The 25,166-nt window shown below is 45.9% G+C and overlaps 1 protein-coding gene across 2 annotated transcripts in view; it reads right to left on the bottom strand.

The window, feature by feature from the left end:
* EPHB3 (EPH receptor B3) overlaps nt 1-24,387 on the bottom strand; it is a 177,975-nt gene extending 153,588 nt beyond the window's left edge. For both annotated transcript variants that reach the window (XM_058187296.1, XM_058187297.1), the window contains exon 1: nt 24,253-24,387. In XM_058187296.1, the coding sequence (XP_058043279.1) occupies nt 24,253-24,370 (118 nt within the window). In that variant the 5' untranslated portion in view covers nt 24,371-24,387. The remainder of the gene's footprint in view (nt 1-24,252) is intronic.
* Between the last annotated feature and the right edge of the window lie 779 nt (nt 24,388-25,166).

Raw genomic sequence — 25,166 nt, 5'->3', positions numbered from 1 at the left:
TATTTTCGTTTTTTAGTATTTTAGTTTAATTACCGGTAATTAAATTTATTTATTTAAGAGGATTTACAGCCTGTTTCCCAACCTGGAAGACTTTGGGCGATGCAGAATAACAAAAATAAAAATAAAAATAAGAATTATGCATTCACAGTTTTAAAGGGGAAGCAATTGCGGGATTTACATACTTAGGGTCTTCTCAACAGTGACAAAGTCAAACACAATTTGGAGTACAGTCAAAAAGCTTAAGGGATAAACTGCACAGGAAGAGAGAGAGATAGTATTTCTGTTCCTTAAAACCCCTCCAATGTTTTAAAAAGGAAAAACAAACAAACAAATCACATGACACCCATTTTGATATTATGCCACCACTGGCCACCTCCCCTATAGCTCACCAAGCAGCGAAGGAAAATAAAATTGCCCACCCTCATCTTAAAACAACCTAGAATCTGGTTAACACCTTGCCTCCAAACGTGACAACTTTTTAAGACGTGCGGGCATGCTGGCAGGGGAATTCTGGGAGCTCTTAAAAGTACCGGATTAGCATGTTTGAGGTTCAACAACAACAACAAAAACCCTATTGATTGATTGATCAATCTTCCTTCTCAATCCCTACATATGTATGAATTGAATAGGCACGGTTACTGAAGACGCGTATCTTGTGGTCCATCAGCAGCCTACGGAGCTGGCAACGGAGTCGGACAGCGATGAGGCTGAGGTAAGGCCAGGGCCATCGGGAAGTGAGGTGCGGACTCCAGAGCCTCCAGAGCCTGATAGTAGTGAGGCAGAGGAACAGGAGGAGCCTGTTCCTAATGCACGCATGAGAAGAGCTGCCAGAAGGCAAGAGCAGCTCAAGCAAAAAGGACAACTCAGGAGTAAGGCCAAGAGATGATTGGCTCCTCCCATAAGGCTTAAAACAGACCAGCAATGGTGTTTGGGCTTTGCCGGAAAACAACGTTGTAGCTGCGTTTTCTGCTTCGTCCTCTGCTTTGTTTTTGTTTTTTGTCTTTGTTTTTTGTGGCTTTTGTTTTGTCTTTGTTTTTTGTGGCTTCTGGACGTTTGCCAGGAAGGGCCTTTGGCAGTTTGCCTAATTAGACTGAGGTTTGTGAGATAACTGAGGAATTTGTGTTGGGAGGCATTTGTTTTACTTTGAGTTGAACAACGCTGGGAATGAAGTAATTCCCAGCTGTTTGAATAAAGTTTGTTTTTCCACGGACTAAGCTTATTACTACCTACTTGGGCCTGGGTCACAACAGTGTATCAGAACTGCACACACACACACACAATCTTATGGATTCTCTCCAGCGGTGTCTTTCCACTAGCATAACATACCCTTTGCTTGTGCAAGGTGTGGCATTTTCACCAAATACGCCCAACCAACTGAACTTCCCACTAGTTTTTTTTTTTTCACGGAGAGTTTCTCGCCGTGTAGAAAGTGCTGTTAGTAATCCCCTACTTACCACATTTTGTTTAGCAACCATTCAAAGTTATAACAGCCCCCCCCAAAAAAAAAAGTGGCTTATGACTGATAAAATGGTAATCATCACAGCACATCACAGAAAGGGTCAACCTAGTCTCCAAAGCACCTGAAGGCGGGACAAGAAACAATGGATGGAAACTAATGAAGGAGAGAAGCAACCTGGAATTAAGGAGAAACTTCCTAACAGTGAGGACAATTAACCAGTGGAACAGAAGTTGCCTCCAGAAGTTCTGGGTGCTTCGTCACTGGAGGATTTTAAGAAGGGACTGGAGAAGTCATTTCTCTGCTTGAGCAGAGGGTTGGACTAGAAGACCTCCTAGATCCCTTCCAGCTCTATTCTGATTGATTGATGATTGATTGATTGATTGTCTAGAGAAAAGAAGGACTAGGGGTGTCATGATAGCAGTCTTCCAATATTTGAGGAGCTGCCACAAAGAAGAGGGAGTCAACCTAGAAGTTGTGGGTGCTTCATCATTGGAGGTTTTTAAGAAGAGACTGGACAGCCACTTGTGTGAAATGGTATTGAGTCTCCTGCTTGAGCAGAGGGTTGGACTAGAAGACCTCCAAGGTCCCTTCCAGCTCTGTTCTGATTGATTGATTGATATTCATGGCCACATGATCAAAATTCAGGTGCATGGCAAACAGCATGTATTTATGATAGTGACAGCAGGTTGAGGTCATGTGATCACCATCTGCAACCTTCCCAGCTGGTTTCCCACACGCAAAATCAATGGGGGTGGGGAGGGAAGCTGGATTCACTTAATGACCGTGTGATTCATTTAACAACCAAGGCAAAAAAAGAAGCTGTAAAATCAGGCATGGCTCACTTAACAACCGCTTTGCTTAGCAACAGAAATTCTGGCCCCAAGTGTGCTTATACATCGAGGACTATCTTGTAGTCAAGGTTGCAATGGGGCAGGGGGACCAGGGGTGTTGGCAACATTTACTCCCTATCCTTGTTATTAAGACTAAGCTCTTAGTAAGGGCCTCTGGTGGCTCAGACTGCTAAGACAGTCTGTTATTAACAGCAGCTGCTTGCAATTACTGCAGGTTCAAGTCCCACCAGGCCCAAGGTTGACTCAGCCTTCCATCCTTTATAAGGTAGGTCAAATAAGGACCCAGATTGTTGGGGGCAATAAGTTGACTTTGTATATAATATACAAATGGATGAAGACTATTGCTTGACATAGTGTAAGCCGCCCTGAGTCTTCGGAGAAGGGCGGGATATAAATGCAAATAAAAAAAAAATATTTTTCATAAGCAAGAATTTTTTTAAAAAAATGAAACACTTTCTATTAAACATGTTGTTCTACCCCATATTCTTCTCAGGGAGACGGCTGTGTACACAGAAAAGGAGGCCAACAGGAGATGCCAGAAGAAGACAATGGGTCGTAACGTAAATCCCGATCAAAGCAAAGACAGGCTTTGACCACAAATGGTAGCACAACTCAAGCCTGCATACGCACTTCGAAATGCTACTTGAAAATAACAAAACAGATAGTCAACATTCATCTTCTATTCCTATTCTGGCCAACTTGAATACCCCACGTCATTCCCCCAAGTTCAAGCAGAGTTCAGCCCGTATATTTGATATAAGCTAAAAAAAATAATAACTTATATCGATGCTGATAAATAGAAAGGGAGCTGAAGGCAATTTAATGGAGGTAGAAAGTCTGTGCTGCTCATGCTTGAATTGTGCAGTTGTCGGTGCTCTCTGAGGCCGGCTGCTCGCTTGCAGGTGTTTTATCACACAACTAGGTAGCAGCATCAGGGAATAAACAGCGGGCGAACAGAAGCTGATGTCTGAAGGAAATGCCCAGGGATCTTTTCAAAAATAAAAATAAAATCTTTTGTGACTTGAGCAAATTAAATTTCTTTCCTCTTGCCAAGGTTGATGGTTCTAACCTGTGAGCTTCTTCTGAAATAGTAACAAAGGAGAATATTTGTGGCTCAGGGTTGAAATGAGGAATCCTTGGTGCTCTCTGAGCTTGGTTGGTTGTTGTTGTTGTTTTTTTTGGTAGACGTTTCATTACCCAACCAGATAACATCATCAATCCCACTAGCGCTGATGATGTTACCTAGTTTGGGAAATGAAATGTCGGCAAGAAAACAACCAAGAAAGCAACCCCTTATTGTTCTGTCCTAGGCTTCCTTAGAAAGTAAACAACACAACCTTTTAAATTCATACGGCTGTAAATTACTTTCACTTACAGTCCGCAAGGCTTGATAATCAGTCTTTCAGAGGAAGGTTATCAACACCCACCTATCTCATGTGGAACACTGCCAGAGGGCTAATTTCCAGACTCAAGGCAAGGCCAACCTTGGCACAGAGTCACAAACAGAATTTTCAAATCTTGAATCGGCCAGATGAACCAACTGCTTCCTGCAAACGCTCATGTCCCGTTCGTTTCTCTTTTATGTTTTATGGGAGGGACCAATCATCTCCAAGCCTTACTCCTGAGTCGACCCTGTTTTCTTAATTGTTCCTGTCTCCTGGCAGCTCTGCGCCTGCGCACACTGGGAACAGGCTCACGCTGCTCTTCTGCCTCCCTGATGTCAGACTCCGGAGACAGCAAAGAACTACCAGATGGTCTGGGCCCTCTCTCTGCCTCCAACTCAGAGCCATCGTCCGAGCCTTCCCCAGACTCCAGGACTGGCCTACGTTCCTCCCCAATCTCCTCACTGTCCAAATCTGCTGCCAGCTTTGCACTTATTCTGAAATCAGTGCAAATGATTGGGCAGCAAAAACATTCTTTCCCATCCAATAGTTTGGCCGTATTCTTTATTATTTTGGATATCCACTTTGTATCTGGGCAACTCAAAAGTTTCTGGGGATGCAAAACTATGTATTTTAATTTGAGCTGGCAAGGCAGATGGCCGGAAAGGAACCTTTAAAACATTCTTTCTCGCTCCACAAAATGTCAAAACATGACAAATCCTAAAAAGGGCCAGTACTGGCATCTCTCCACCAGCCTCAAAGAAAGGCTTGTCATGCCCCAAAAATGAATGGATCATAAACATCTTCGGGGCGGTGACCCAAACTGATTGCTCTGCCAACGTTGCCAACTGGTGGCAAAATTTAGGAGGTCAAGTCAAACGTCTATCCCGAGTCCTCGTGTGACTCCCTTTGCTCAGTGGCAGCCGATACGGTTCTGCATTTGGTTCTGCAACCCAACAAGACAGACCCAGACTTCAGAGGATAATTAGAACTGCAGGAAAAATAATTGCTACCAACCTGCCTTCCATTGAGGACCTGCATACTGCACGAGTCAAAAAGAGGGCTGTGAAAATATTTACAGATCCCTCGCATCCTGGACATAAACTGTTTCAACTCCTACCCTCAAAACGACGCTATAGAGCACTGCACACCAGAACAACTAGACACAAGGACAGTTTTTTCCCGAAGGCCATCACTCTGCTAAACAAATAATTCCCTCAACACTGTCAAACTATTTACTAAATCTGCACTACTATTAATCTTCTCATCATTCCCATCACCAATCTCCTTCCACTTATGACTGTATGAGTATAATTTTGTTGCTTGTATCTTTACGATTTATACCGATATTGATTGTTTCTGATTGCTTAATTGTAGCCTATGACTATCATTAAGTGTTGTATCAATAAGTGTTAAATTTGTACCCTATGACTATCATTAAGGGTTGTAAGTGTTGTACCTTGATGAACGTATCTTTTCTTTTATGTACACTGAGAGCATACGCACCTAAGACAAATTCTTTGTGTGTCCAATCACATTTGGCCAGTAAAAAAATTCTATTCTATTCTATTCTATTCTATTCTATTCTATTCTATTCTATTCTATTCTATTCTATTCTATTCTATTCTATTCTATTCTATTCTATTCTATACTATACTATACTATACTATATAGAGAAAAGGGTCAAAAAACTCCCTTTGCTTTGAACCGATTTTTGTTCTCTTCCCCTTCCTGGTCCCGAGTTGTATCCCAAAACAACGCAGGAAGCTTCAAGGTTAAAGCAAAGTCTGCCCAAAAAAACCCCAACAACAACCAGAGTCTGTCAAAAGGGTCCATTTTGTACCAGGGAAACCCCAAATTAGCCGGATATCTTGGGCACCATGGCGCTCTTGATTCCTGCCTTGAAAATGCTTGCTTTGCAAAGCTGCCTCTCTGCTGCCCCCTTTCCCAGAGACACCAAGTTATCTGGTACAGGTAGCGCTCGACTTACATTCGTTTAGTGACCGTCTTGAAGTTACAACGGCCTTGGAAAAAAATGATTTATCACCGTTTTTCCACACGGTCACCTGATCAAAATTCAGACGCTTGGCCACTGGCCCTTTTGCGGCCTTGTGACAGGCCAAAGCCAGGTTCACTTAACCAGCCATATTAGTCCTCAACTTACAGCCATTTGTTTAGTGACCATTCAAAGACACTACGGCACCGAAAAAGAAGTGACTTATGGACGTTTTTCACACTTACGACCACTGCAGCATCCCCATGGTCACGTGATCAAAATTCAGATGCTTGTCAACAAACTCACGTTTATGACCGTAACAGTGGCGACCTTCTGACAAGCAAGGTCAATGGAGAAGCCGGATTCACTTAACGACCGTGGTATTAACTTACAACACTGCCGTGATTCACTTAACCGCTGTGGCAAGAAAGGCCGTAAAATGGCGCAAAATTCACTTAAGAAACGTCGCAATACTATAAGATATGGGATTTATTTTATCAATGGCTAGATAAAAAAAACAGGTTGAAGTTTGACAGAGATATTTATAATGTAAGAATTGTCAAAATGAACAAAGTACGACGTAATATTATCGGTTCGAATTAAGAAAAGGAAACGAACGATATAAGTATAATTAATGTAAAATCTAGTACATTTTATATGAGGCAAGGGAAGAAACATTTAGAGTTAAACAAAAGATTATATCGATTAAAATATTTGGATGTGTAGTAGATTGCTAAAATGTAAAATAAGATAAATTACATTTTATGAATATGGTGAAATCGCACAAAAGCTTTGTAACCAACCAACCGACATACTGTTTGTATTTTGATTGGAGATTTTTTTATGTATGTCTGTTTAGAAAAATAAACATCAAAAAATCAAAAAAGAAAAACAACAGAAATGTCTCACTAATCAACAGAACATTTGGGCTCAATCGAAGTCGTTAAGCCGAGAACGACCTGTAATCCATATTCAAATTCAAATTCAAATTTGGGCGCTTGGGAACTGACGCATATTTATGACGGTTTCAGTGTCTTGGAGAACCATGATCTCCTTTTGCAGCCCTCTGACTAGCAAAGTCAATGGAGGAAGCCAGGGTTTAATTGACATCCAGGTTCCTAACTTAATAAGCACCACCGATTAAAGACTGTTGACAAGAAATGTCGTAAAACGGGCCACTGAGCGACGGTCTTGCTTACCGATGGCAACGCTGGCCTCAACTGCGCTCGCAAGTCGAGGACTAACCTATACCACGGGCGGCATTGAACCTGCCAGGCGCCCTGAGCTGCTCCCTTCAAGAAGGGCTCCCGCTGCCATCTTGCGCTCACCCCACAGCCGCACTGGGGATGGCGCATGGAACGGCTTTCCGAATCAAAACATGCCCTCCCACCCCACCCCTCGGCCTCCCGTGGCAGCTGCCTAAATCCTCACAACCCCCAGAGCGTCTGGGTTGTGTGTGCGAGTGTGTGCGAGGCCTTCCACCCAGCAAGCCACAATTGGGCGAGGAGGAATTTGTACGGAGGATTATTTTTCCCTCTCGTTTCTCCTCCTTCGCTATGTGGGGATTCAGGAGGCTGAGAGAGCCACCCGTGCTTGGTGGCCTCTCTCTCTCTCTCTCCCACCCCCCACATCCCTCCACGGCTTCTGTCTCCCACATGTCTAGGGCCCGAGCGAGAAACCCCACAGCCCAGTTCTGTTCCCGGCGTCTCAGCTTGCAAGATTGGAGAGTCAGGTTCCTGCTTCCTAAGTCTCTTTTTACTGACCCGTGGCTCCCCAGCTCAACCTCTCCACTACCTCCGTCTCATCAATCACAGACTTCACCCCTGCTCTGTGGGGAAGAAGCGAGGGGGTGGGGGTGGTGAGGAGACCCCCATTGCCTCATTCTTGCAAGCTTGAGAGCCTCCAGACTGCCTGAGCAGCCATGGCTTTGCACGCGAGCCAAGGGAGGCAGCCTGCAATTCTTCCCCTGCTCCCTTGCCTTCACCTCTCTACTTCACCTCCTTTTTTCTTTTTCTTTTTCTTTTTTTACACAATGCCAGTTGCTGCAGAAAGGTTGCTGCAGGGGTGTGTGTGTGTGTGTGTGTGTGTGAAGGGGGGCAAATCGCCCCAAAAAACCCCACCTGACCATCTCCTTCCTTTGCCAACTTTCCGCTCTTGGATTCCAACTCGGCAGGTGGAATTTCACATCTGCTGTTTTGGGTTTTTCCTCTTTCTCTCTCTCTCTCTCTGTGTATGTGTGTGTGTGGTTCTTCCTCCTGGTCTTCTGGTCCTGATCCAAGCAGATTCAACCCCTGCACTGGTTTCAGCACTTCTAATATGCTGATGGACCCCTAGCAAACTTTTCTCCTATTCGATCAACTTTTTCATTTCGTGGACAAAGGTGGTGTGGCTGGACAAGATTTGATGGTTCCTTCAGCCACTGGCTTTGGAAAAGGGACGACCTAAATTCCACAAGTCAGTCAGTCAGTCTCTCTCTCTCTCTCTCTCTCTCTCTCTCTCTCTCTCTCTCTCTCTCTCTCTCTCTCTCTCTCTGTTGTTTGCTCCAACAAGCATTTTGCATCCTTGCTTAACAATACAACAGGATGGTCACTTCAAGACACAATATGCCGCAACAAAGTGGAGCGCTAGAAACAAACAAACAAAAAATATCCAGTTCTGAGAAAATGCAGCACTCAAGGATTTTTTATTTTTTTTTGCAAAAATTATTTAGCTGGTGGTCAGAGACAGGGCCTATTCAGCACTAACATTCTCTCTTTGTCTCTGGTTTCCCCAAAATATATAGAGATACTTGGCTCCCCACTTTTCTTCGGATTTGTTTTTAAGGAAAGCACTAAAATAACCCCAACTGCAGAAAAGGTTGCCAGACTGATTAGCATTAACTGGTTATTCATGTTAATGATTTTCATTGCTGTTGAGAGAGGTGGATTGGGACAAAGTTACTTCTAATTTGCATTTTTGTTTTGGGGGAGGGAAGGTGATGCCAAAATTTTATGCAACTCTTTAGAAGGGTGGGTATTTAATGACATGTGATTATTTTTTCTGGGCACCACAGTAAGGAGGGGGAAACAATTATTTGTATGCATCCCCAGAGATTCAGTTTAAAGGTTCACTTTTAAACTGAAGTTTAAAAAAAGTGTTTGGAGAAAGTTCCAAGGAATGGAATGGGATTTATTTTTCAGATAGCATGCAGAGGGCAGCACCATCAGAGACGTACCTTCTGGGAGAACAACTGTTATTTTTTTCCCCTCCTAATGTAAAGTCCAAAGAGACTCTGATATTTCATCCAGTTCACAATTTTAAACAAATATGTGAATTGGAATGTGCTTATATACTAACTTCCTTTTTTCTTAATTTTGAGCTGTGATTTAGAAAGAAAGAAAGAAAGAAAGAAAGAAAGAAAGAAAGAAAGAAAGAAAGAAAGAAAGAAAGAAAGAAAGAAAGAAAGAAAGAAAGAAAGAAAGAAAGAAAGAAAGAAATTCTAGTTTCTCAAACACCTGACTCGGTCATAAAATGTGAAGGAAGGAAGGAAGGAAGGAAGGAAGGAAGGAAGGAAGGAAGGAAGGAAGGAAGGAAGGAAGGAAGGAAAGAAGGAAGGAAAGGAAGAGGGAGGGAGGAAAGAAGAAAGAAAGAAAGAAAGAAAGAAAGAAAGAAAGAAAGAAATTCTAGTTTCTCAAACACTTGACTCAGTCATAAAATGGGAAGGAAGGAAGGAAGGAAGGAAGGAAGGAAGGAAGGGAGGGAGAGAAAGAAAGAAAGAAAGAAAGAAAGAAAGAAAGAAAGAAAGAAAGAAAGAAATTCTAGTTTCTCAAACACCTTACTCAGTCATAAAATGTGAAGGAAGGAAGGAAGGAAGGAAGGAAGGAAGGAAGGAAGGAAGGAAGGAAGGAAAGAAAAAAAGAAAGGAAGAAAGGAAGAAAGAAAGAAAGAAAGAAAGAAAGAAAGAAAGAAAGAAAGAAAGAAATTCTAGTTTCTCAAACACTTGACTCAGTCATAAAATGGGAAGGAAGGAAGGAAGGAAGGAAGGAAGGGAGGGAGGGAGAGAAAGAAAGAAAGAAAGAAAGAAAGAAAGAAATTCTAGTTTCTCAAACACTTGACTCAGTCATAAAATGGGAAGAAAGGAAGGAAGGAAAGAGAAAATGAAAGGAAGGAAGGAAGGAAGGAAGGAAGGAAGGAAGGAAGGGAAAGAAAGAAATTCTAGTTTCTCAAACACTTGACTCAGTCATAAAACGTGAAGGAAAGAAGGAAGGAAGGAAGGAAGGAAGGAAGGAAGGAAGGAAGGAAGGAAGGAAGGAAGGAAGGAACCTTTAGAGAAAAGATAAAATTGCAAATCTTGGGAGAATGAAGATACATACCTCAAAATATCTGAGGGATTCTCCCTTGGAGAATTACTTCTAATAAAAGATTGCATGCCAACATAAGAAAAGTATGCAACAAGGCATATAAAAAAATAATCTTCCCCACGCAGATTATAACACGGAAAGGAGAAAAGTTCGTATATCTGAACAGCAAGAAGCCAGCCTGAATTGAAATAGACGGATTTGCCCATATGGACAGAACTAAGCTTGAACTGGCATAACTGTGGCAAGAATATCTCGCCAATGCATTTGCCTACAACTCCCATCATACTTTGCCATGGTCTCTCAGGCTGCTGGGACCCAAAGTCTAAAGATGTGGAAAGATGCTTTAAAATCTTAGGGAGAAATGGAGACATTCTGATGACTTTAAGAGACTGTTTTGCCCAGTAGGCTGTGGTTGAATTTCTTTAGGGAGGAAGATCCTGGTCAAACTGACCAGTAAACCTGTTCTTAATATTCTTCTGTAAAAATGACTTCACATTCATGTGCCATATATAGAAGCCCAGTGGTGAAATTTAATTTTTTTTACTACCGGTTCTGTGGGCGTGTCTTGGTGGGCATGGTGCGACTTGGTGGGCGTGGCAGGAGAAGGATACTGCAAAATCTCCATTCCCTCCCCACTCTAGGGCCAGCCAGAGGTGGTATTTGCCGAGTCTCTGAACTGCTCAAAATGTCCGCTACCGGTTCTCTGAACTGCTCAAAATTTCCGCTACCGGTTCTCCAGAACCTGTCAGAACCTGCTGGATTTCACCCCCGTACAAGCCTTTACTGAAGTTATCTCCACGTTTTGTCCTTTCTAAAGAAAGAGAAGCAGATAGTGAAACCCTTCTCTTGAAAAGATAAAAAGCCATCAATGGAAAATAGGGACTACTCCAGATAATAGTCGCGGAAGGAATGTGTTGGGAAAGTAAAATAAGCTCCCTCTTCCGGTGGTCTTTTTCGAATCTCAAGGAGCCTCTGCAGGAGGATTAGAGGTCAAAATAAAGCAGGCAAAAGTTACTTCGATGCCCGACTCACCCTACGTGGGCAGCCCCCCCCCCCAATCTCTGAAAGGAATGGCAAAGAAATAGAATCACTGGAATAGAATGAGCTCGGGTCCCGACCAACGTTTACCCAAAATGAAGGAATGAGTATGCTAACCAAAGAGGAAGAGGGGAAGGCGAAGGAGGAGGAGGAGAAGGAAGAGGAGCACTCCTCTGCCTCCTCCCCCCAGGTTTGCTTAGCACACTGTTCCTTCATTTTGGGTAGATGTTGGTAGGGACTCGAGCTCATCCTATTTCAATGAGGCCTTCTTTGCCATTCCTTTGGGGATGTGGGGGCTGGCCATGGAATTGGGCATCGAAGTAACTGTTGCCTGGTTTTTTTTTTGACCTGTAACTGTCCGACGGAAGCTTTTTGAGATTTGAAAAAGATTTGACAGAGGGAGTTTACTTCTGTGGATGAGAAATGAGGAGGAGGAAGAGAAGGAGGAGAAAGAGGAGGAAAAAGAGGAGGAGGAGGAGAAGGAGGAGGAGGAGAAGGAGGAGGAGAAGGAGGAGAAAGAGGAGGAAAAGGAGAAGGAGGAGGAGAAAGAGGAGGAGAAGGAGGAGAAAGAGGAGGAGGAGGAGGAGAAGGAGGAGGAGGAGGAGGAGGAGGAGGAGGAAAAGGAGGAGAAGGAGGAGAAGGAGAAGGAGGAGAAAGAGGAGAAAGAGGAGGAAAAGGAGGAGGCGAAGGAGGAGAAGTAAGAGAAGGAGGAGAAAGAGGAGGAAAAGGAGGAGAAGTAAGAGAAGGAAAAGAAGGAGAAAGAGGAGAAAGAGGAGGAGAAGGAGAAGTAAGAGAAGGAGAAGAAGGAATAGAAGAAGGAAAAAGAGGAGAAGGAAGGATCTGAGGGTGGAAAGAGAGAAGAGAAGAAGGAAGAGAAGAAGGAGAAAAAGGAGGAGAAGGAAGGATCTGAGGGTGGAAAGAGAGAAGACGGTGCCAGGCTCCTCCGTCAGAACGGCTTCTCCCCACAGACAGAGTGACTCTGCAAGTGAACAGCCAGTTGGCAAGTCCACCGATTGCAAAACCAATTTTTGCCAAGCCTTTTCCTCCCCGTCTTGTGCCCGGGGCAGTTACCCAAATCTCTGTGCGGCTCTCAGCTCACTTCCTCCCAACGTGCGAACACTAAGCCCATCTGGAACTGTTTAAAGCTAAATATCCTTTTCTCTCCAATCCTCCGCCCTCCCCACCTTCAGACCAAACTCGGATTCTTCCGAAGTTAAAACAAGCAGAGAAAAACGGGAGGGGGGGGGGAGAAGAGGAGTGCCAGGCTGAGCTGATGTTCCTGCTCGCTCGCTCGCTCCTCTTTCTCTTCTTCCCACTCTTTATTTTCAGTTTAATTTCTGGGGAACGAGAATCAATCGGCTTCTGGCAATTGGTCAAGCCCTGCACATTTTTCTCATTAATCAAAGGGGTGCTCGGATTCCACAGTTGCCGGTGCGGGCAGCGCAGAGCGGCACACCGGAGACCTCGGCTGCTCCAGCCAAGGAATCCCTGAAGTGGCCTTCTGTGGAGTGGGCAACTGAAGACGAGAAAGAGAGACACAGAGAGAGAGAGAGAGAAACTGAGAGAGAGAAAAAGAGAGAGGGAGAGAAGAGAGAGAGAGGGAGGGAGAGAGAGAGAGGGAGGGAGGGAGTGAGAGAGAGAGTGAGAGTGAGAGAGAGAAATTGACAGATAAAAATTGAGAGAGAGAGAGACGGAGAGAGAAAGAGAGGGAGAGAAGAGAGAGAGAGGGAGGGAGAGAGAGAGAGGGAGGGAGGGAGTGAGAGAGAGAGTGAGAGTGAGAGAGAGAAATTGACAGATAAAAATTGAGAGAGAGAGAGACGGAGAGAGAGAAAAAGAGAGGGACAGAGAGACAGCGAGAGACAGAGAAATTGAGAGAGACAAAAATTGAGAGAGAAAGAGACAGAGAAATTGAGAGAGACAAAAATTGAGAGACAGAGATGGAGAGAGAGAAAGAGAGAGAAGGACAGAAAGAGAGAGAGAGAAAGAGAGAGAGAAAGAGATTGAGAGAGAAAGAGATTGAGAAAGAGAGAGAGACAGGGAGAAGAGAGAGAAGGACAGAAAGAGAAAAAAGAGAGAGAGAAACTGGGAGAGAGAGAACGAGAGAGGGAGATAATTGAGAGAGAGAGAAATTGAGAGAGAAAAATTGAGAGGCCGAGAGAGACAGATGGAGAGAGAGAGACACACATGCACAGAGAGAGAAGAACAGAAAGAGAGACAGAGACAGAGAAACTGGGAGAGAGAAGGAGAGAATTGAGAGAGAAAAACTGAGAGAGAAAGAGAAATTGAGAGTTTGACAGAGAAATTAAGAGATTGAGAAATTGAGAAATAGAGAGAGAGATTGAGAGAGAAAGAGATTGAAAAAGAGAGATTGAGAGAGAGAGAGAAATTGGGAGACGCAGAGACAGACAGACAGAACCATGGCAAAGGGGGGCTCCCTCCTCCCTTTATCCAGCATGGATTTCATTTGCAAAAGTAGCCAGAGCAAATGCTATTGCAGCTGCTGCCGAGCAAGCCATATCGTACAAAAAGAGGGGGCTTTTGGGGACCATGACTGACAGGTTCCCCCCCCTCCCCCCTCCCAATATCCCTGAAGCTGGGTAAAGGGAGAAACGACTCAGAAGTATCCAAGTTTCTTCCCCAGTTCTGGGCTAAAATCTGCCAGACCTCCCCATCGACCGAAATCCTGCCAAAGCACATGTCCATGTTGCTGACCAGCAGCCAGTTCTCAGCTCCCGCACGTCTCCTAGGCTTCACATTCCGAGGTTGGGAGAATTAGGGAACAGGTGTCTGGAAGCTTGTCTGCTCTTAGAAAGAGGACCACGGGCATTGGGGGTGGGTGGGGGGTGGGCACAGACACCCACCAGGCACCCGTTCAAAAGCACCCCACAAAATTTCTGCGGTGCGGTGGGAAAAGGGCCACCCAAGAGTATTCGGACGTTGGAAAACACAGACCTATAACGATACAGGGAGTCCTCCCTTAGTGACTGCCTCATTTAGCGACCGTCTGCAGTTACAACAGTGTGGGGAGAAAGGAACTGGCTGTCCTCTCCTCGCCTCTTGCAACTTTTGCAGGCCCGTAAAAGTCAAGGGAAGCTGAAGTGCCGTACGGTCCTCAGCACCGTTGCGGTTTGACTTCGCGACCGCTTCACTTAATGACCGAGTCGCTGGTTCCAAATGTGGACGCCGTCACATTTTAGAAAGCGGAAACCGTAGAGAGTACAGGTAATTCCTCAGCTTGCAACCGCAGCTGAGCCCCAAGAAAGTTATTAAGCAAATCACTACCATTCTTAAGGCGGTTGTTAAATGAATCCCCTTTGATTTTGTTCAACAGAAGGTTGCAAAAAGTGACCCTGGGTCATTGCAACCATCATAAATACGGATCGGTGTGCCAAGCATCTGGATTTTGATCGCGTGGCCCTCGGGATGGCTGTGTGAAAAACGCTCGTAAGTCACTTTTTTTCAGGGCCGTTTTAACTTCAAATGGTCACTAAATGAATGGTTGTAAGTAGAGGACTACCTGCACCCTGTTTCCTAGACATGGAAATTTCGATTTCCACTGGGAAGCCCCAGCTGATGCCTCCACCATCAATGGCAAAGGGGATCGAATCTCACCAGGCTCAAGGTTGACTCAGCCTCCCATCCTTCCGAGGTCAGTAAAATGAGGACCCAGGAACAATATGCTGACTCTGTAAACCGCTTGAAGGGACGCGGTGGCTTAGTGGGTAAGATGCCGAGCTTGTCGATTGAAAGATCGGCAGGTCAGCGGTTCGAATCCCTAGTGCCGCGTAACGGGGTGAGGTCCCGTGACTTGTCCCAACTTTAAGTTTGACTTATCCCAACTTTAAGATCTTGGTTACCACCTTTAAAGCGCTCCATGGCTTAGGGCCCGGGTACTTACAGGACCGCCTGCTGTTACCTTATGCCTCCCACCGACCCGTACGCTCACACAGAGAGGGTCTTCTCAGGGTGCCGTCCGCCAAACAATGTCGGTTGGCGGCCCCCAGGGGTAGGGCCTTTTCTGTAGGAGCTCCTACGCTCTGGAACAAACTTCCCCCTGGTTTACGCCAAGTGCCTGATCTTCGGACTTTTCGCCGTGAGCTGAAAACGCATTTATTTATTCAAGCGGGACTGGCTTAAAAGTTTTATTAAATTTTAATTGGGGTTATTTATTAATTTTAGGGTTTTAAATTTTTTAAATGTCGGCCACTTTTGTAATATGCTTTGTTTTAAATTTCTGTTTTAAATGTATATATCAGAGGTTCCCAATCTTTTTCGCCCGCGGCTCCCCCGGAAATCCGACCTGCAACTGCGCATGCGCACCAGACGCCCCAGAAATGGCGCATCAGCGCCAGACCCAGCGGGCGCAGATATTCCGCGGCGCCCCCATGATGATAGCGCGGCTCCCTGGGGAGCCGCGGCTCACACTTTGGGAATCACTGGTATATATGGTGTGTTTTTATCCTCTGGCTGTACACCGCCCTGAGTCCCTCGGGAGAAGGGCGGTATAAAAATCTAATAAAATAAATAAAATAAATAAAATAAACTTCTGCCAACCTAGCAGTTCGAAAGCAGGTAAAAAATGCAAGCAGAAAAATCGGGACCACCTTTGGTGGGAAGGTAACAGCGTTCCGTGCGCCTTTGGCCTTGAGTCATGCCGGCCACATGACCACGGAACCGTCTTCGGACAGTGCTGGCTCTTCGACTTTGAAACGGAGATGAGCACCGCCCCCTAGAGTTGGGAACGACTAGCACATATGTGAGAGGGGAACCTTTATCTTTATAAACTGCTTAGAGAGGGCTGTAAAGCACTGTGAAGCGGTGTATAAGTCTAAGTGCTATTGCTAGGTGCTTTTCTGCTACTTTCCTGGTACCACCACTGCATGCATGAATTCCAGCTGTTAACGAAAGGCCTGGCAAGGCGGAAGATGCCAACACTATTAATATATATATATATATATATACAGAGCTCTTAAGAAATTTCAGCTGGCAAATTGGCACATACGGCTTGTCTTGCTTTAAAAATATTGCTCAGCGCAACTGGAATTGGGGCCAGCCTTCTTCCCTTTACTCTTTCACGCAATCTCGGTGCCAATTACAATTGCAATGCGCTCTTAGGTTGTGCCATTCGTTACCCACAAAAAATAAAATGAATAAATAAAAAACCTCAGATGCCTCTCGCTATTTATAAGTCACCGATAGGTAATCCTCAACGTACAACCGTTCGCTTAACGATGGTTCAAAATTACACTGGTTTTGGGAAAAGTGATTTTTCACCGGTCCTTGAAATTACGATCAATGTACCGCTTTGCGGTACACATGGTTGCAAGCTCCGAAACTCTGAAACCAGCTCGCATTTATGACTGGCTCGCATTTATGACCGACGGCTGCGTCACACGATTGCTATTTGTGACTTTCCCAAATGCCTTCCGACGAACGACAGCTATTGGAGAAGCAGGATTCACTTAACAATCATCTGACCCGTTTAACAATCGTGGTAAAAATGGTTGTAAAATCGGGTCCAGTTATGTGATTTACTCACTTAATGACCGCTTCGCTTAGTGCCCACAGTTCCAGCCCCAATTGCATTCGTCTGCCGGGCCATTACCTGTACAAGGTTTTTCTTTTTTTCTATCGATAAAAACTCGTCACCGCTAATTACAACCAGTCGCACGGCCTGCGTGGAATAGGAGGCAATCGTAGCAAAATCATTTATAATACCAGAGAACAATTGTTCTATTTTTTATCCCCTGTTCCTCTCCCACTTCTTGATCAACATGAAATAAAGCCCTGTAAGACAATCCATGATGTTTTGCAGACCTACGCTGTTGTTAAGAAAACCCAAATATTTTTTGGCAAACAAGGCCACCCCCACCAATCTCCTATAAAGCTGGAGCCAAATTTGGCGTAAAAGCCTTGAGTGGCAAAATGAATTTAACCGACTTGGGTGTCTGGATAAGCAAGAGAATCTGTAACGCAGGGGGGTTCCAACCTTGGCAACTTTTTAAGACCTGTGGACTTCAACTCCCAGCATTCTCCAGCCAAGCCTGGGAGCATTCCTGGGAGTTGAAGTCCACATGTCTTAAAGTTGCTAAGGTTAGAATAGAATAGAATAGAATTTTTATTGGCCAAGTGTGATTGGCCTGACATAGTGTAAGCCGCCCTGAGTCTTCGGAGAAGGGCGGGATATAAATGCAAATAAAAAAAAAAAAATTGGACACACAAGGAATTTGTCTTGGTGCATATGCTCTCAGTGTACATAAAAGAAAAGATACGTTCATCAAGGTACAACATTTACAACACAATTGATGGTCAATAATCAATATAAATCATAAGGATTGCCAGCAACAAAGTTACGGTCATAGAGTCATAAATGGAAAGAGATTGGTGATGGGAACGATGAGAAGATTGGTTGGACATCCCAGGTGTAATGAATAAAGCCAAGTAAGTCAACGGTCAACTTGAACGTGATCCCAGCCATCCCCAGTTCTCCCAATAAAGAAAACTGTCTGGCCAACAGAAGCACCTGCTCACCCTTCCCTCCTGCTTTGGCACCAAATGCCAAAGACGCTTAATCCAGACAAACCAGTTTGAGTCAGCAAAGCAGGCCAAGCTGCAATTCATTAAAAAAAAAAAAAAAAGGAAAACAAGACGCACAAAGCCAAATGCACCATGATTCAAGCAGGTTTCTGGGGATGTCTAATTAAGAACTCCACAGGGCCCAACCGCCAGCAACAAGCGGCGCGGGCAAAGAGGAAAAATAGGCAGTTCCTTGGCAAAAAAATAAAAAAATAAATTCGGCAACGTGTCGCCCGCCTTGGTTGCAGCTCGTAACCGAACAACCACAATACCAGCCACGAAAGCAAATGGAGAAGCTTGCTCGGAGCCCGAATGACTCTAAGCGAAGATGACCAGGCTCAACCGTTTTGGTATTTCAGCATTTAAGGGAGAGACAAAATTTTGCCAAGTAGACCAAAGAAGAAGTGGTTCGGCAGGGAAAGACAGCACAGAAAATACGATGTGAACGAAAACATCAAGACTCTTGGAAACGTCGATTTGCCCCCATCCCCAATTAGTTGCCATGTTTCTGGGCTCAAAAGTTTAACCCCCACCCTTTTTTTTTTCTTCCCCATAAGGCTGGACCAAGTTTCCAAGGAATCGGAGACCGAACGAGGCCGGCTGAGTCTCCTCCTGTTTCTTGGACCGGATTTTACTCAGCCTTATCCTAAAGGATCAACAAAACAGCAGGACTATCAACATCCCCGTTGCGAGAGGAGACAGTTCAGTGAACTGTAATTAAAAGGAAAGCAAACTTCTCTGCATCGAGAGAAAATAACAAGAGCGTACACTGAGAATAATTTAAGAAGGGGGAATGGTTGAAAAGAATACAATTACGCTACGGTTCGGCATCAAATGCGCACACCAACGCAGGCCTTATAATATATAAATCCATCTGTTTCCTGTCGTGGCCACAGAGCGTAGCAACCAGGCAGAGCATAAACTAAGAATAAAACTGTTTAACAGGGAAAAAAAAAAACCCGAAGGGGATAAAAAAAGAGTTACAGAAAAATTAAGGTAAGTAGAACTAGGACGACAGTTGCGAGCTTCAAACTTTCTACGTTTCAACGAAGGAAAGCCAGATCTGGCAAACCACTGGAATCACAAGCTCAAGAGGTTTGTTCAGTTGTTCAGTTGTTCCCACATTGTGGGATTTCACCACAGATAGGCAGTAGAAGACACAAGATACAATATTGTTTCCTAGTCTAACTCAGCAGCATCTTGGCCGTACGTTATGCTAAAATGTGTTCTATACGTTCCATAAAATAAGAGAGGATCAGAACGCAGAAGCTTTCGTCAAACTGCAGCGTGGAATCTCAGCCAAATTCCTCCTTCTTTCCCAACGCAAGAAAAACTTGGGGGGGGGGAAATACATGACCCTACCCCTTTTATTCGGCCTTGCTTTGCATTCGGCCCATTCTTACCACCAGCCAGGTACTCTGTTTGTGATCTCTGGTCCAGATTTCAATTCCCACATTATCCACAAACATGTGCCGAACAGGAGGGAGAAGACGCCATCCTGTGACCTACTCCCTAAGCCCTCTAAGGTGGTTACAGGGTTTTAAGAGGCATCTCCTTGGTGTAAAGTGATTACCCATCGAGTCGATGCGCACCAAAATATTTTTTAAAAAAATAAATCCTAGAGTCCCAAATACTTTTCCTGATATTGCATTAAAAGGGTGACTACCAAGATTCTGGTCTAGCACCCTTGCCAACGAATTCGTTTTATTGAAAGTCATAAGATTTCGTGAGCTGTAACTCACAACATTTTAACCGTATTTAATTGTCCTTTTCGTGCTGGGGTTCTCGTCGGTGTTAGTTGGTTTTAAGGCTGTTCCCTGCCCAGAGTCACTCGTCTGAAATGGGCGGTTGTGCAAACGGAATAGATAAGTCAAATAAAATAAAACTCTCTTCGACGGATGCGTGGCGTGGCCACCCCAACGCAGAGTTTAAATTGGGATGAGCGTGGAAAGGGGGAAGACGGGGCGGTTATGCCATGAACCTTACATGTCTGGACAGATGACCAAGCCTCGTCATCAATTAAGGATTGTAAATGTGCATGTCAGAATCACGCAGGATGGCTAAATTGGCTTTGTCCCAAATCCTTTTGGCAAACCACACCGACTTTCAGTAGAAGGATTTCAACTGAATTATTAACGTTTCCAGTGCTCTCTGAGCTTGGTGGGTTGGTTGCAGACACCTCATTTAAACTGATAGTGTTACCTAGTCGGGTAACAAAACGTTTGCAAGCAAACCGCCAGGCTCAGAGACCACCAAGGACCCCCTTACGCCAACTTTACAAGCGAGTGCAGAAAGCTAGGCCAGACAAAGGAGTCGAATGTTCCTCCTGCAACCAGAGAGGTGGATTTTTAAAAATCCACCCTCGTCTGCCCCTTGCCAAAATCCACACTCCTTTTTTGGCACTGCCAAAAGCCACCTTAGAGGACGATCTGGGGCCACTGACCCCAGAAGCAAAGGACAAAGGTGCTTGAAGAAACTGGTCCCCAAAGCTCTTTAGAAGCTCTCGGAAAGCGCGATCCGATTTCCGCTAAATTAAACCATGCAGATGCATCCTTCGAATTTATACCCTGCTGCCATCAATCAACTCTTGGTGGCCATCATTTTGTTTCCAATTTAGAGGCTAGAATTTCTGGAATGGAAGGGGGAGAACTGGGGCAGCAGCAGCTCAGGGAGCAGCAAGAAAAGAGGCTGGCGGCTGGAAGTCAAGAGCTCCCTCCATCTCCCGTTGTCGTGGATGATCACAGAGGTTGGGCCAGAGTTTGAAAATCTGAACTTTAAGGATCAGAGTTAGCCGGTGGTTAACCAACCACACTATTGTTCCTGAGCAAAACTTTCCTTCTCTAGCCAGCCAAGGTGCTGCTGAGTCGAAGGGGGAAAAACACATTGTGGCTTCGGATAGATCCAGCACTCTTATGCTGGAATTTGCAGTCAATCCTCTTTCCCCCCCCCTCCCCCCCGTCCAGGGTCACCAACCTCTCCTGCAATCCTTAGGGATAAAACTGGGTACTTTCCCCGCAACCTGCCATTGTCTCTTCTCCTGCGCTGCAGAGAGAGAGAGAAAGAGAGACAGAGAGAGAGACAGAGAGACAGACAGAGAAAGAGAGAGTAGATGCCACCTCACCTCCAGGAAACCCAGAGCAGAACACACACACACCCATGCAAAAGTATCTCCATGCAATTGGGTTTTGCGGAGAGAGGAAGAGGAGAAAAAAAAAACAGTTATGGCTAAAACATGTGCATACGCAGATTGCCTCTCCAGCCACCAACCACAAAAAGTCCCAACTTTGGCAGAACCTGGGGAAGAAGATAACAAAACAAGATGGGGGACTGCCTGCTTTCAGGGAGCCAAATTGGACAGGCCACAAGAAACACAGGTCAAAATCCCCAGGGTACTTCGCAGCCGCCGCTTTTGCGGAACGTGTGTGTGTGTATGTGCACGAATTTATTCCTGGCACTCGACATCAAGCCTTTCGCTAAATTTCCCCATTTTAATAGTGCTGCAGTCCTGCTGCCCAGTTTTGCATCTTCCTTTCTCAATTTTATTTTCGGGTCGTCTCGCCCAGCCCCGTCCGTCATAAAAAAAACCACGTCTAAAATGGCAAACGAAAGGGCCAACGGAAGGAAGGGAAAGATGCCAGCCCAGCCCGCGGGTGCCTCCTGATTGGAGTCGAGAGCGCCTGACTGATAAATCACAGCATATGCAGGGCGCACGCTATTAATCAATTCACAGAGTCCAGCTGGTAGACAAACTGGAGGAAGACGAAAGGGGGGAAAAAACAAAACCCGGGCAGGCTAAGAAGCCAGCTTTTGTGCGTGAACCACGGAGTGGTTTACGCACAAATCTCCAGTTGTTCAGTCAGAGCTGGAGTTTGGTAGCAGCGGTTCGGAAGTCGGCCGAGAAAAAAACGAGGGCCTGAATTTTTCATCCCCCATCTTCTCTCTCGCATGCTGAACAAAGCTCTGATGGAAACTGTGCCTCTATTCCTTATCTTGCTTAACAGGGTTAGAAAGTTCGATTAAGAGGATCCTCTGCCTTCCTCCCCCCTCTCCATTCTGTCCAAGCCCAGCACCCAGAAAACCAAGGACCCGCCTGCATTGAAGCAATCGGCTACGGGATGAAGGCTACGCCAACCAGGGGAGAATTTTAAAAAAGTGGATGGAGACCTCTGAAGAAGCAGGGAAGCCCACAACCCGCCTCCCTTACAGTCCTGTAATGCCAGCCTCTTGAAATGCCATTTTGCCTTTTTGGATATGATGAACTACAAATATGCTTTATTGGCAGGGCCGAGATTCTCCAGTCCTACAAGCATGAAGGTTCTGATGTATAAATATCACACTTGTCCTTCATGTATGAATAGGCCAAAGATACTAGCAAACTATTCATCAGAATGGCGATCGATGTCCCGCCAATGATTTTTCTACCAATGCTATTTTATTTCCAGAAAGGAAGTTGACCTCTAGCAGATTTCTCTAGTTTTCTTCCTCTTTTTTTTTTTTCTTGGAAATTACCAGTTCTAAGAAAGCATGAACGAAAGAACAAAAGTCTTCCTTCTACCTCCCCATCTGTTCTCTGTCTCCCAACAAAGAGAGGACTGGAGCCAACTCAAGCCAACAAAGTGCTTTGGATAAAAATCAAACTTTAAGGGAAGAAACAGGGAAGGGGAGGGGAGAAAAAAGGGGGGGATTTGATGGACGCTTTGAAGATTTTAAGCAAAACAACAAACGCTCCACGGCCAGGTTTAAAGGTGCTTTCAAAGGGGGGGAAAAAAATCACATGAAAGTTGCAGATTAGAAGTGGTGTTGTGAGAAATTAAGGCGCTTAGAGAGAACCGGGACAAACCTGTAAAAAAAAAAATCAGGTTATGGGACTGTTTAGTACAACATTTCAGGATGACTCAATCCAGAAGTTCTGCTTGACCAGGCTGGGAAGGTATTTTTGACTCTGGTTTTTCACCCCGAGACAAAGTGTGAAAGTTCCAAACCCCCAAGACGACGTTTTGAACCCAGAGTTTTTCAGCTGTGACTAAAACTTGAAACAGGCCAACTTGAGCAAGCCTCTTTTTTTACACTGGACTTTCGAACAAGTCCTCCCAAATTTCTTGGGAGAACAACCTGCCAGGAATTCAACAACATCATTTGAGGCCTTCAGGATCCAGCGGAGGGGGAAAAAAACAAAGAAACAGAGGATCGACTACAGAGTCACTAACGTAAGATGGGCGACATAAATGTGATTACATTTTTAAATATATACAGAGAGAAGGATTTTCAGCTGCCTTTCTTTCCAAGTGATGAGAATATAGGAAAGCATCAGCTGTACACAAAACAGTCCAACGATGGAAAACAGGCTCCTGAACTTTAAAGAAAGCTTCTTCCAGTTATTTAAATTTAAAACAGGAATGGGGGAAACCATGGCGTGTGACCGCCACACAGGGAACCGAGTTCATGAGAAAGAAAGCCCTCACTTTCCTTAATCAAGGATTGTTAAATAAGCCACCATCGATTAGGCTCATGAGGTTGGTGAACTCAAAAGAATCGCTGCCTTTTCGCTTATTGGTTTTTCCAGCCACAAGGAAAACTTTCGATTTCCCCAGCGACCAACTACTTTTGCAGAAACTTCGAACTTTCACTGGGAAGAAAAGAAACCCCTTTCTCTCTTCCCAATCCATACAGGGGAATTTCCAAATTCATCAGCTGTCACTTAAAAGTGAGAAGTGAGACACTGTTTTCTGGAGTTTCGCATCCGCCACTTATTTTTACCTAATTCAAAAGCAGACAGGTTTTGGAAGGATTGTGTCCTGCCAATGGGGGGGCGAAACAAGGAATTTTAGCTGTGCGACAAGCACATAACTCAGGTTTTTGGCTGTGCTCACGCCTTAACTCTGCATTACCCACGCTGGGGCTCTTCTGAACCTGGGAAATTGGGCAGTTGAGCAAAACTAGAGGGCTAGGCTCTCCTGTGAATACAGCTTGATGCAAAAGGAACAAGATCTTAATCTGCCCATAGCTAAGGTTGTCCCCAGGATTTCAAACTTGTAAGACATACGAGCCAATTTATCCGAAAAAAACCTTCCCAATCCTTAAAGGAGCGCTTTTCAAGGAAAGAAATCTCAGCCAGAGAGTTGAGAAAATCTAAGGAACCGAAGAATAAACGGAGCCTTCAAGCCAGGCAGCCAAGATATGATTTACTCCAAACTCCAGGAAACTAATTTATTGGCCTCGATTAGACAATCTGGGTTTGGACCGGGTGAGTGGGTGGATGGGGAATAAAAGCTCCAGAATGGGGTGAGAAGCCTGCATCTCCAAAGGGCTCTCCAAGGCCGGCCAACCCTTCGCAGCACAGGTCCGATTCCCGTGCAAAAAAAAAAGAGGTCGTGGGGATCAGCCGGGGCAAGGAGAAAGAGAAAACGCGTGTCTTGAGCTGCTCCCCACCCCACCACCCGCTCCAAAAAAAATGATTGACATTTCCAACCATCTCCCACGCCATAAATCCCATTCCCGGGAACCCGCGTCTCCAAAAGCGCGTTGGATGGATGGATGGATGGATCCAGACGGCCGGCAAATCCCCTCCCCGAGACCGCGCTGGACTGAACTCTCGTCCCGGGGTTCTCACCTTCCAAAGCGCGGCAGCCGCCCGGCAGGACCAGCAGCGGCAGTAGAAGCAGCAGCAGCGGCGGCGGCAGCGTCCCCGGGTGCAGCAGCCGGGACGCCCCCGGCCGGGCCGCAGCCATCGCGGGGCCGGAGCCCGGCGGCGGAGCGGCTGCAGGATCCTGGGGTTGGCTCGGGGAGTCCTTCGGACGGCGTCCAATGCAAGGATCCAGCGGAATCTCCCCCTCCCACCCGATCGGCTTCAGCTCCCGCGATTAAACTCCACCGGGCGCCCGGAGGGGGGTGGGTGGAAGCGATCAAGCTCGGAACGGCGCCCCTCCGTCCAAACCCGCGGCGGTCCCGTCGTCCGAACCCGGCGAGAAGATGCCTTTGAAACGAGTCCCGCCGACCCGCGCGGGGGTTCTCGGAGCCTCCCCGATCGGGATGCCCGCCGCTTGGATCTCCCAACCCCCCGCACCCACCCACCCCAAAAGACCTTCCTCCAAAGAAGTCCAGCTGTGCCGGGACGACCCTCGCTGGAATCCGAAACGTTTCGGCGGCGGCGTTCCGGCCCGATCCCCCACTTCAGGGGCCGAACCAGCGGCTCAGTCCCCGGGAAGCGGCCGGCTGTCCCGCCGGGCTTGGCAAAGCGAGCGCTGCGATGATCTCAATGGGATCCTTAAAAGTCCGGTGTGTATCCAGGACGGTCCGGCTTTCCGAATCTTCTCGGTGCCTGCAACTCCGAACCTTGTTTCGAGCTGCCCGGGGCTCCTTCTTCTCCTTTACCCGGCTGGCGTTAAGACCTAGGAGGCTCGGGGCAACATCGGCCGGCCAAGCGAGCACCCGAGCCCGGCTCCGCGATGCTCTACCGGCGGCTCACGCTCTCGCTCTGAGAGCTCCGGCTCAGCCTCCGCGGCTGAGACCCAAGGGGCGTGGCTC

The sequence above is a fragment of the Ahaetulla prasina genome, chromosome 6 (genome assembly GCF_028640845.1).
Source record: "Ahaetulla prasina isolate Xishuangbanna chromosome 6, ASM2864084v1, whole genome shotgun sequence".
NCBI classification, from domain to species: Eukaryota; Metazoa; Chordata; class Lepidosauria; order Squamata; family Colubridae; genus Ahaetulla; species Ahaetulla prasina.
Note: the sequence above shows the minus strand (reverse complement) of the source record. Positions and strands in the feature narration are given on the sequence as shown.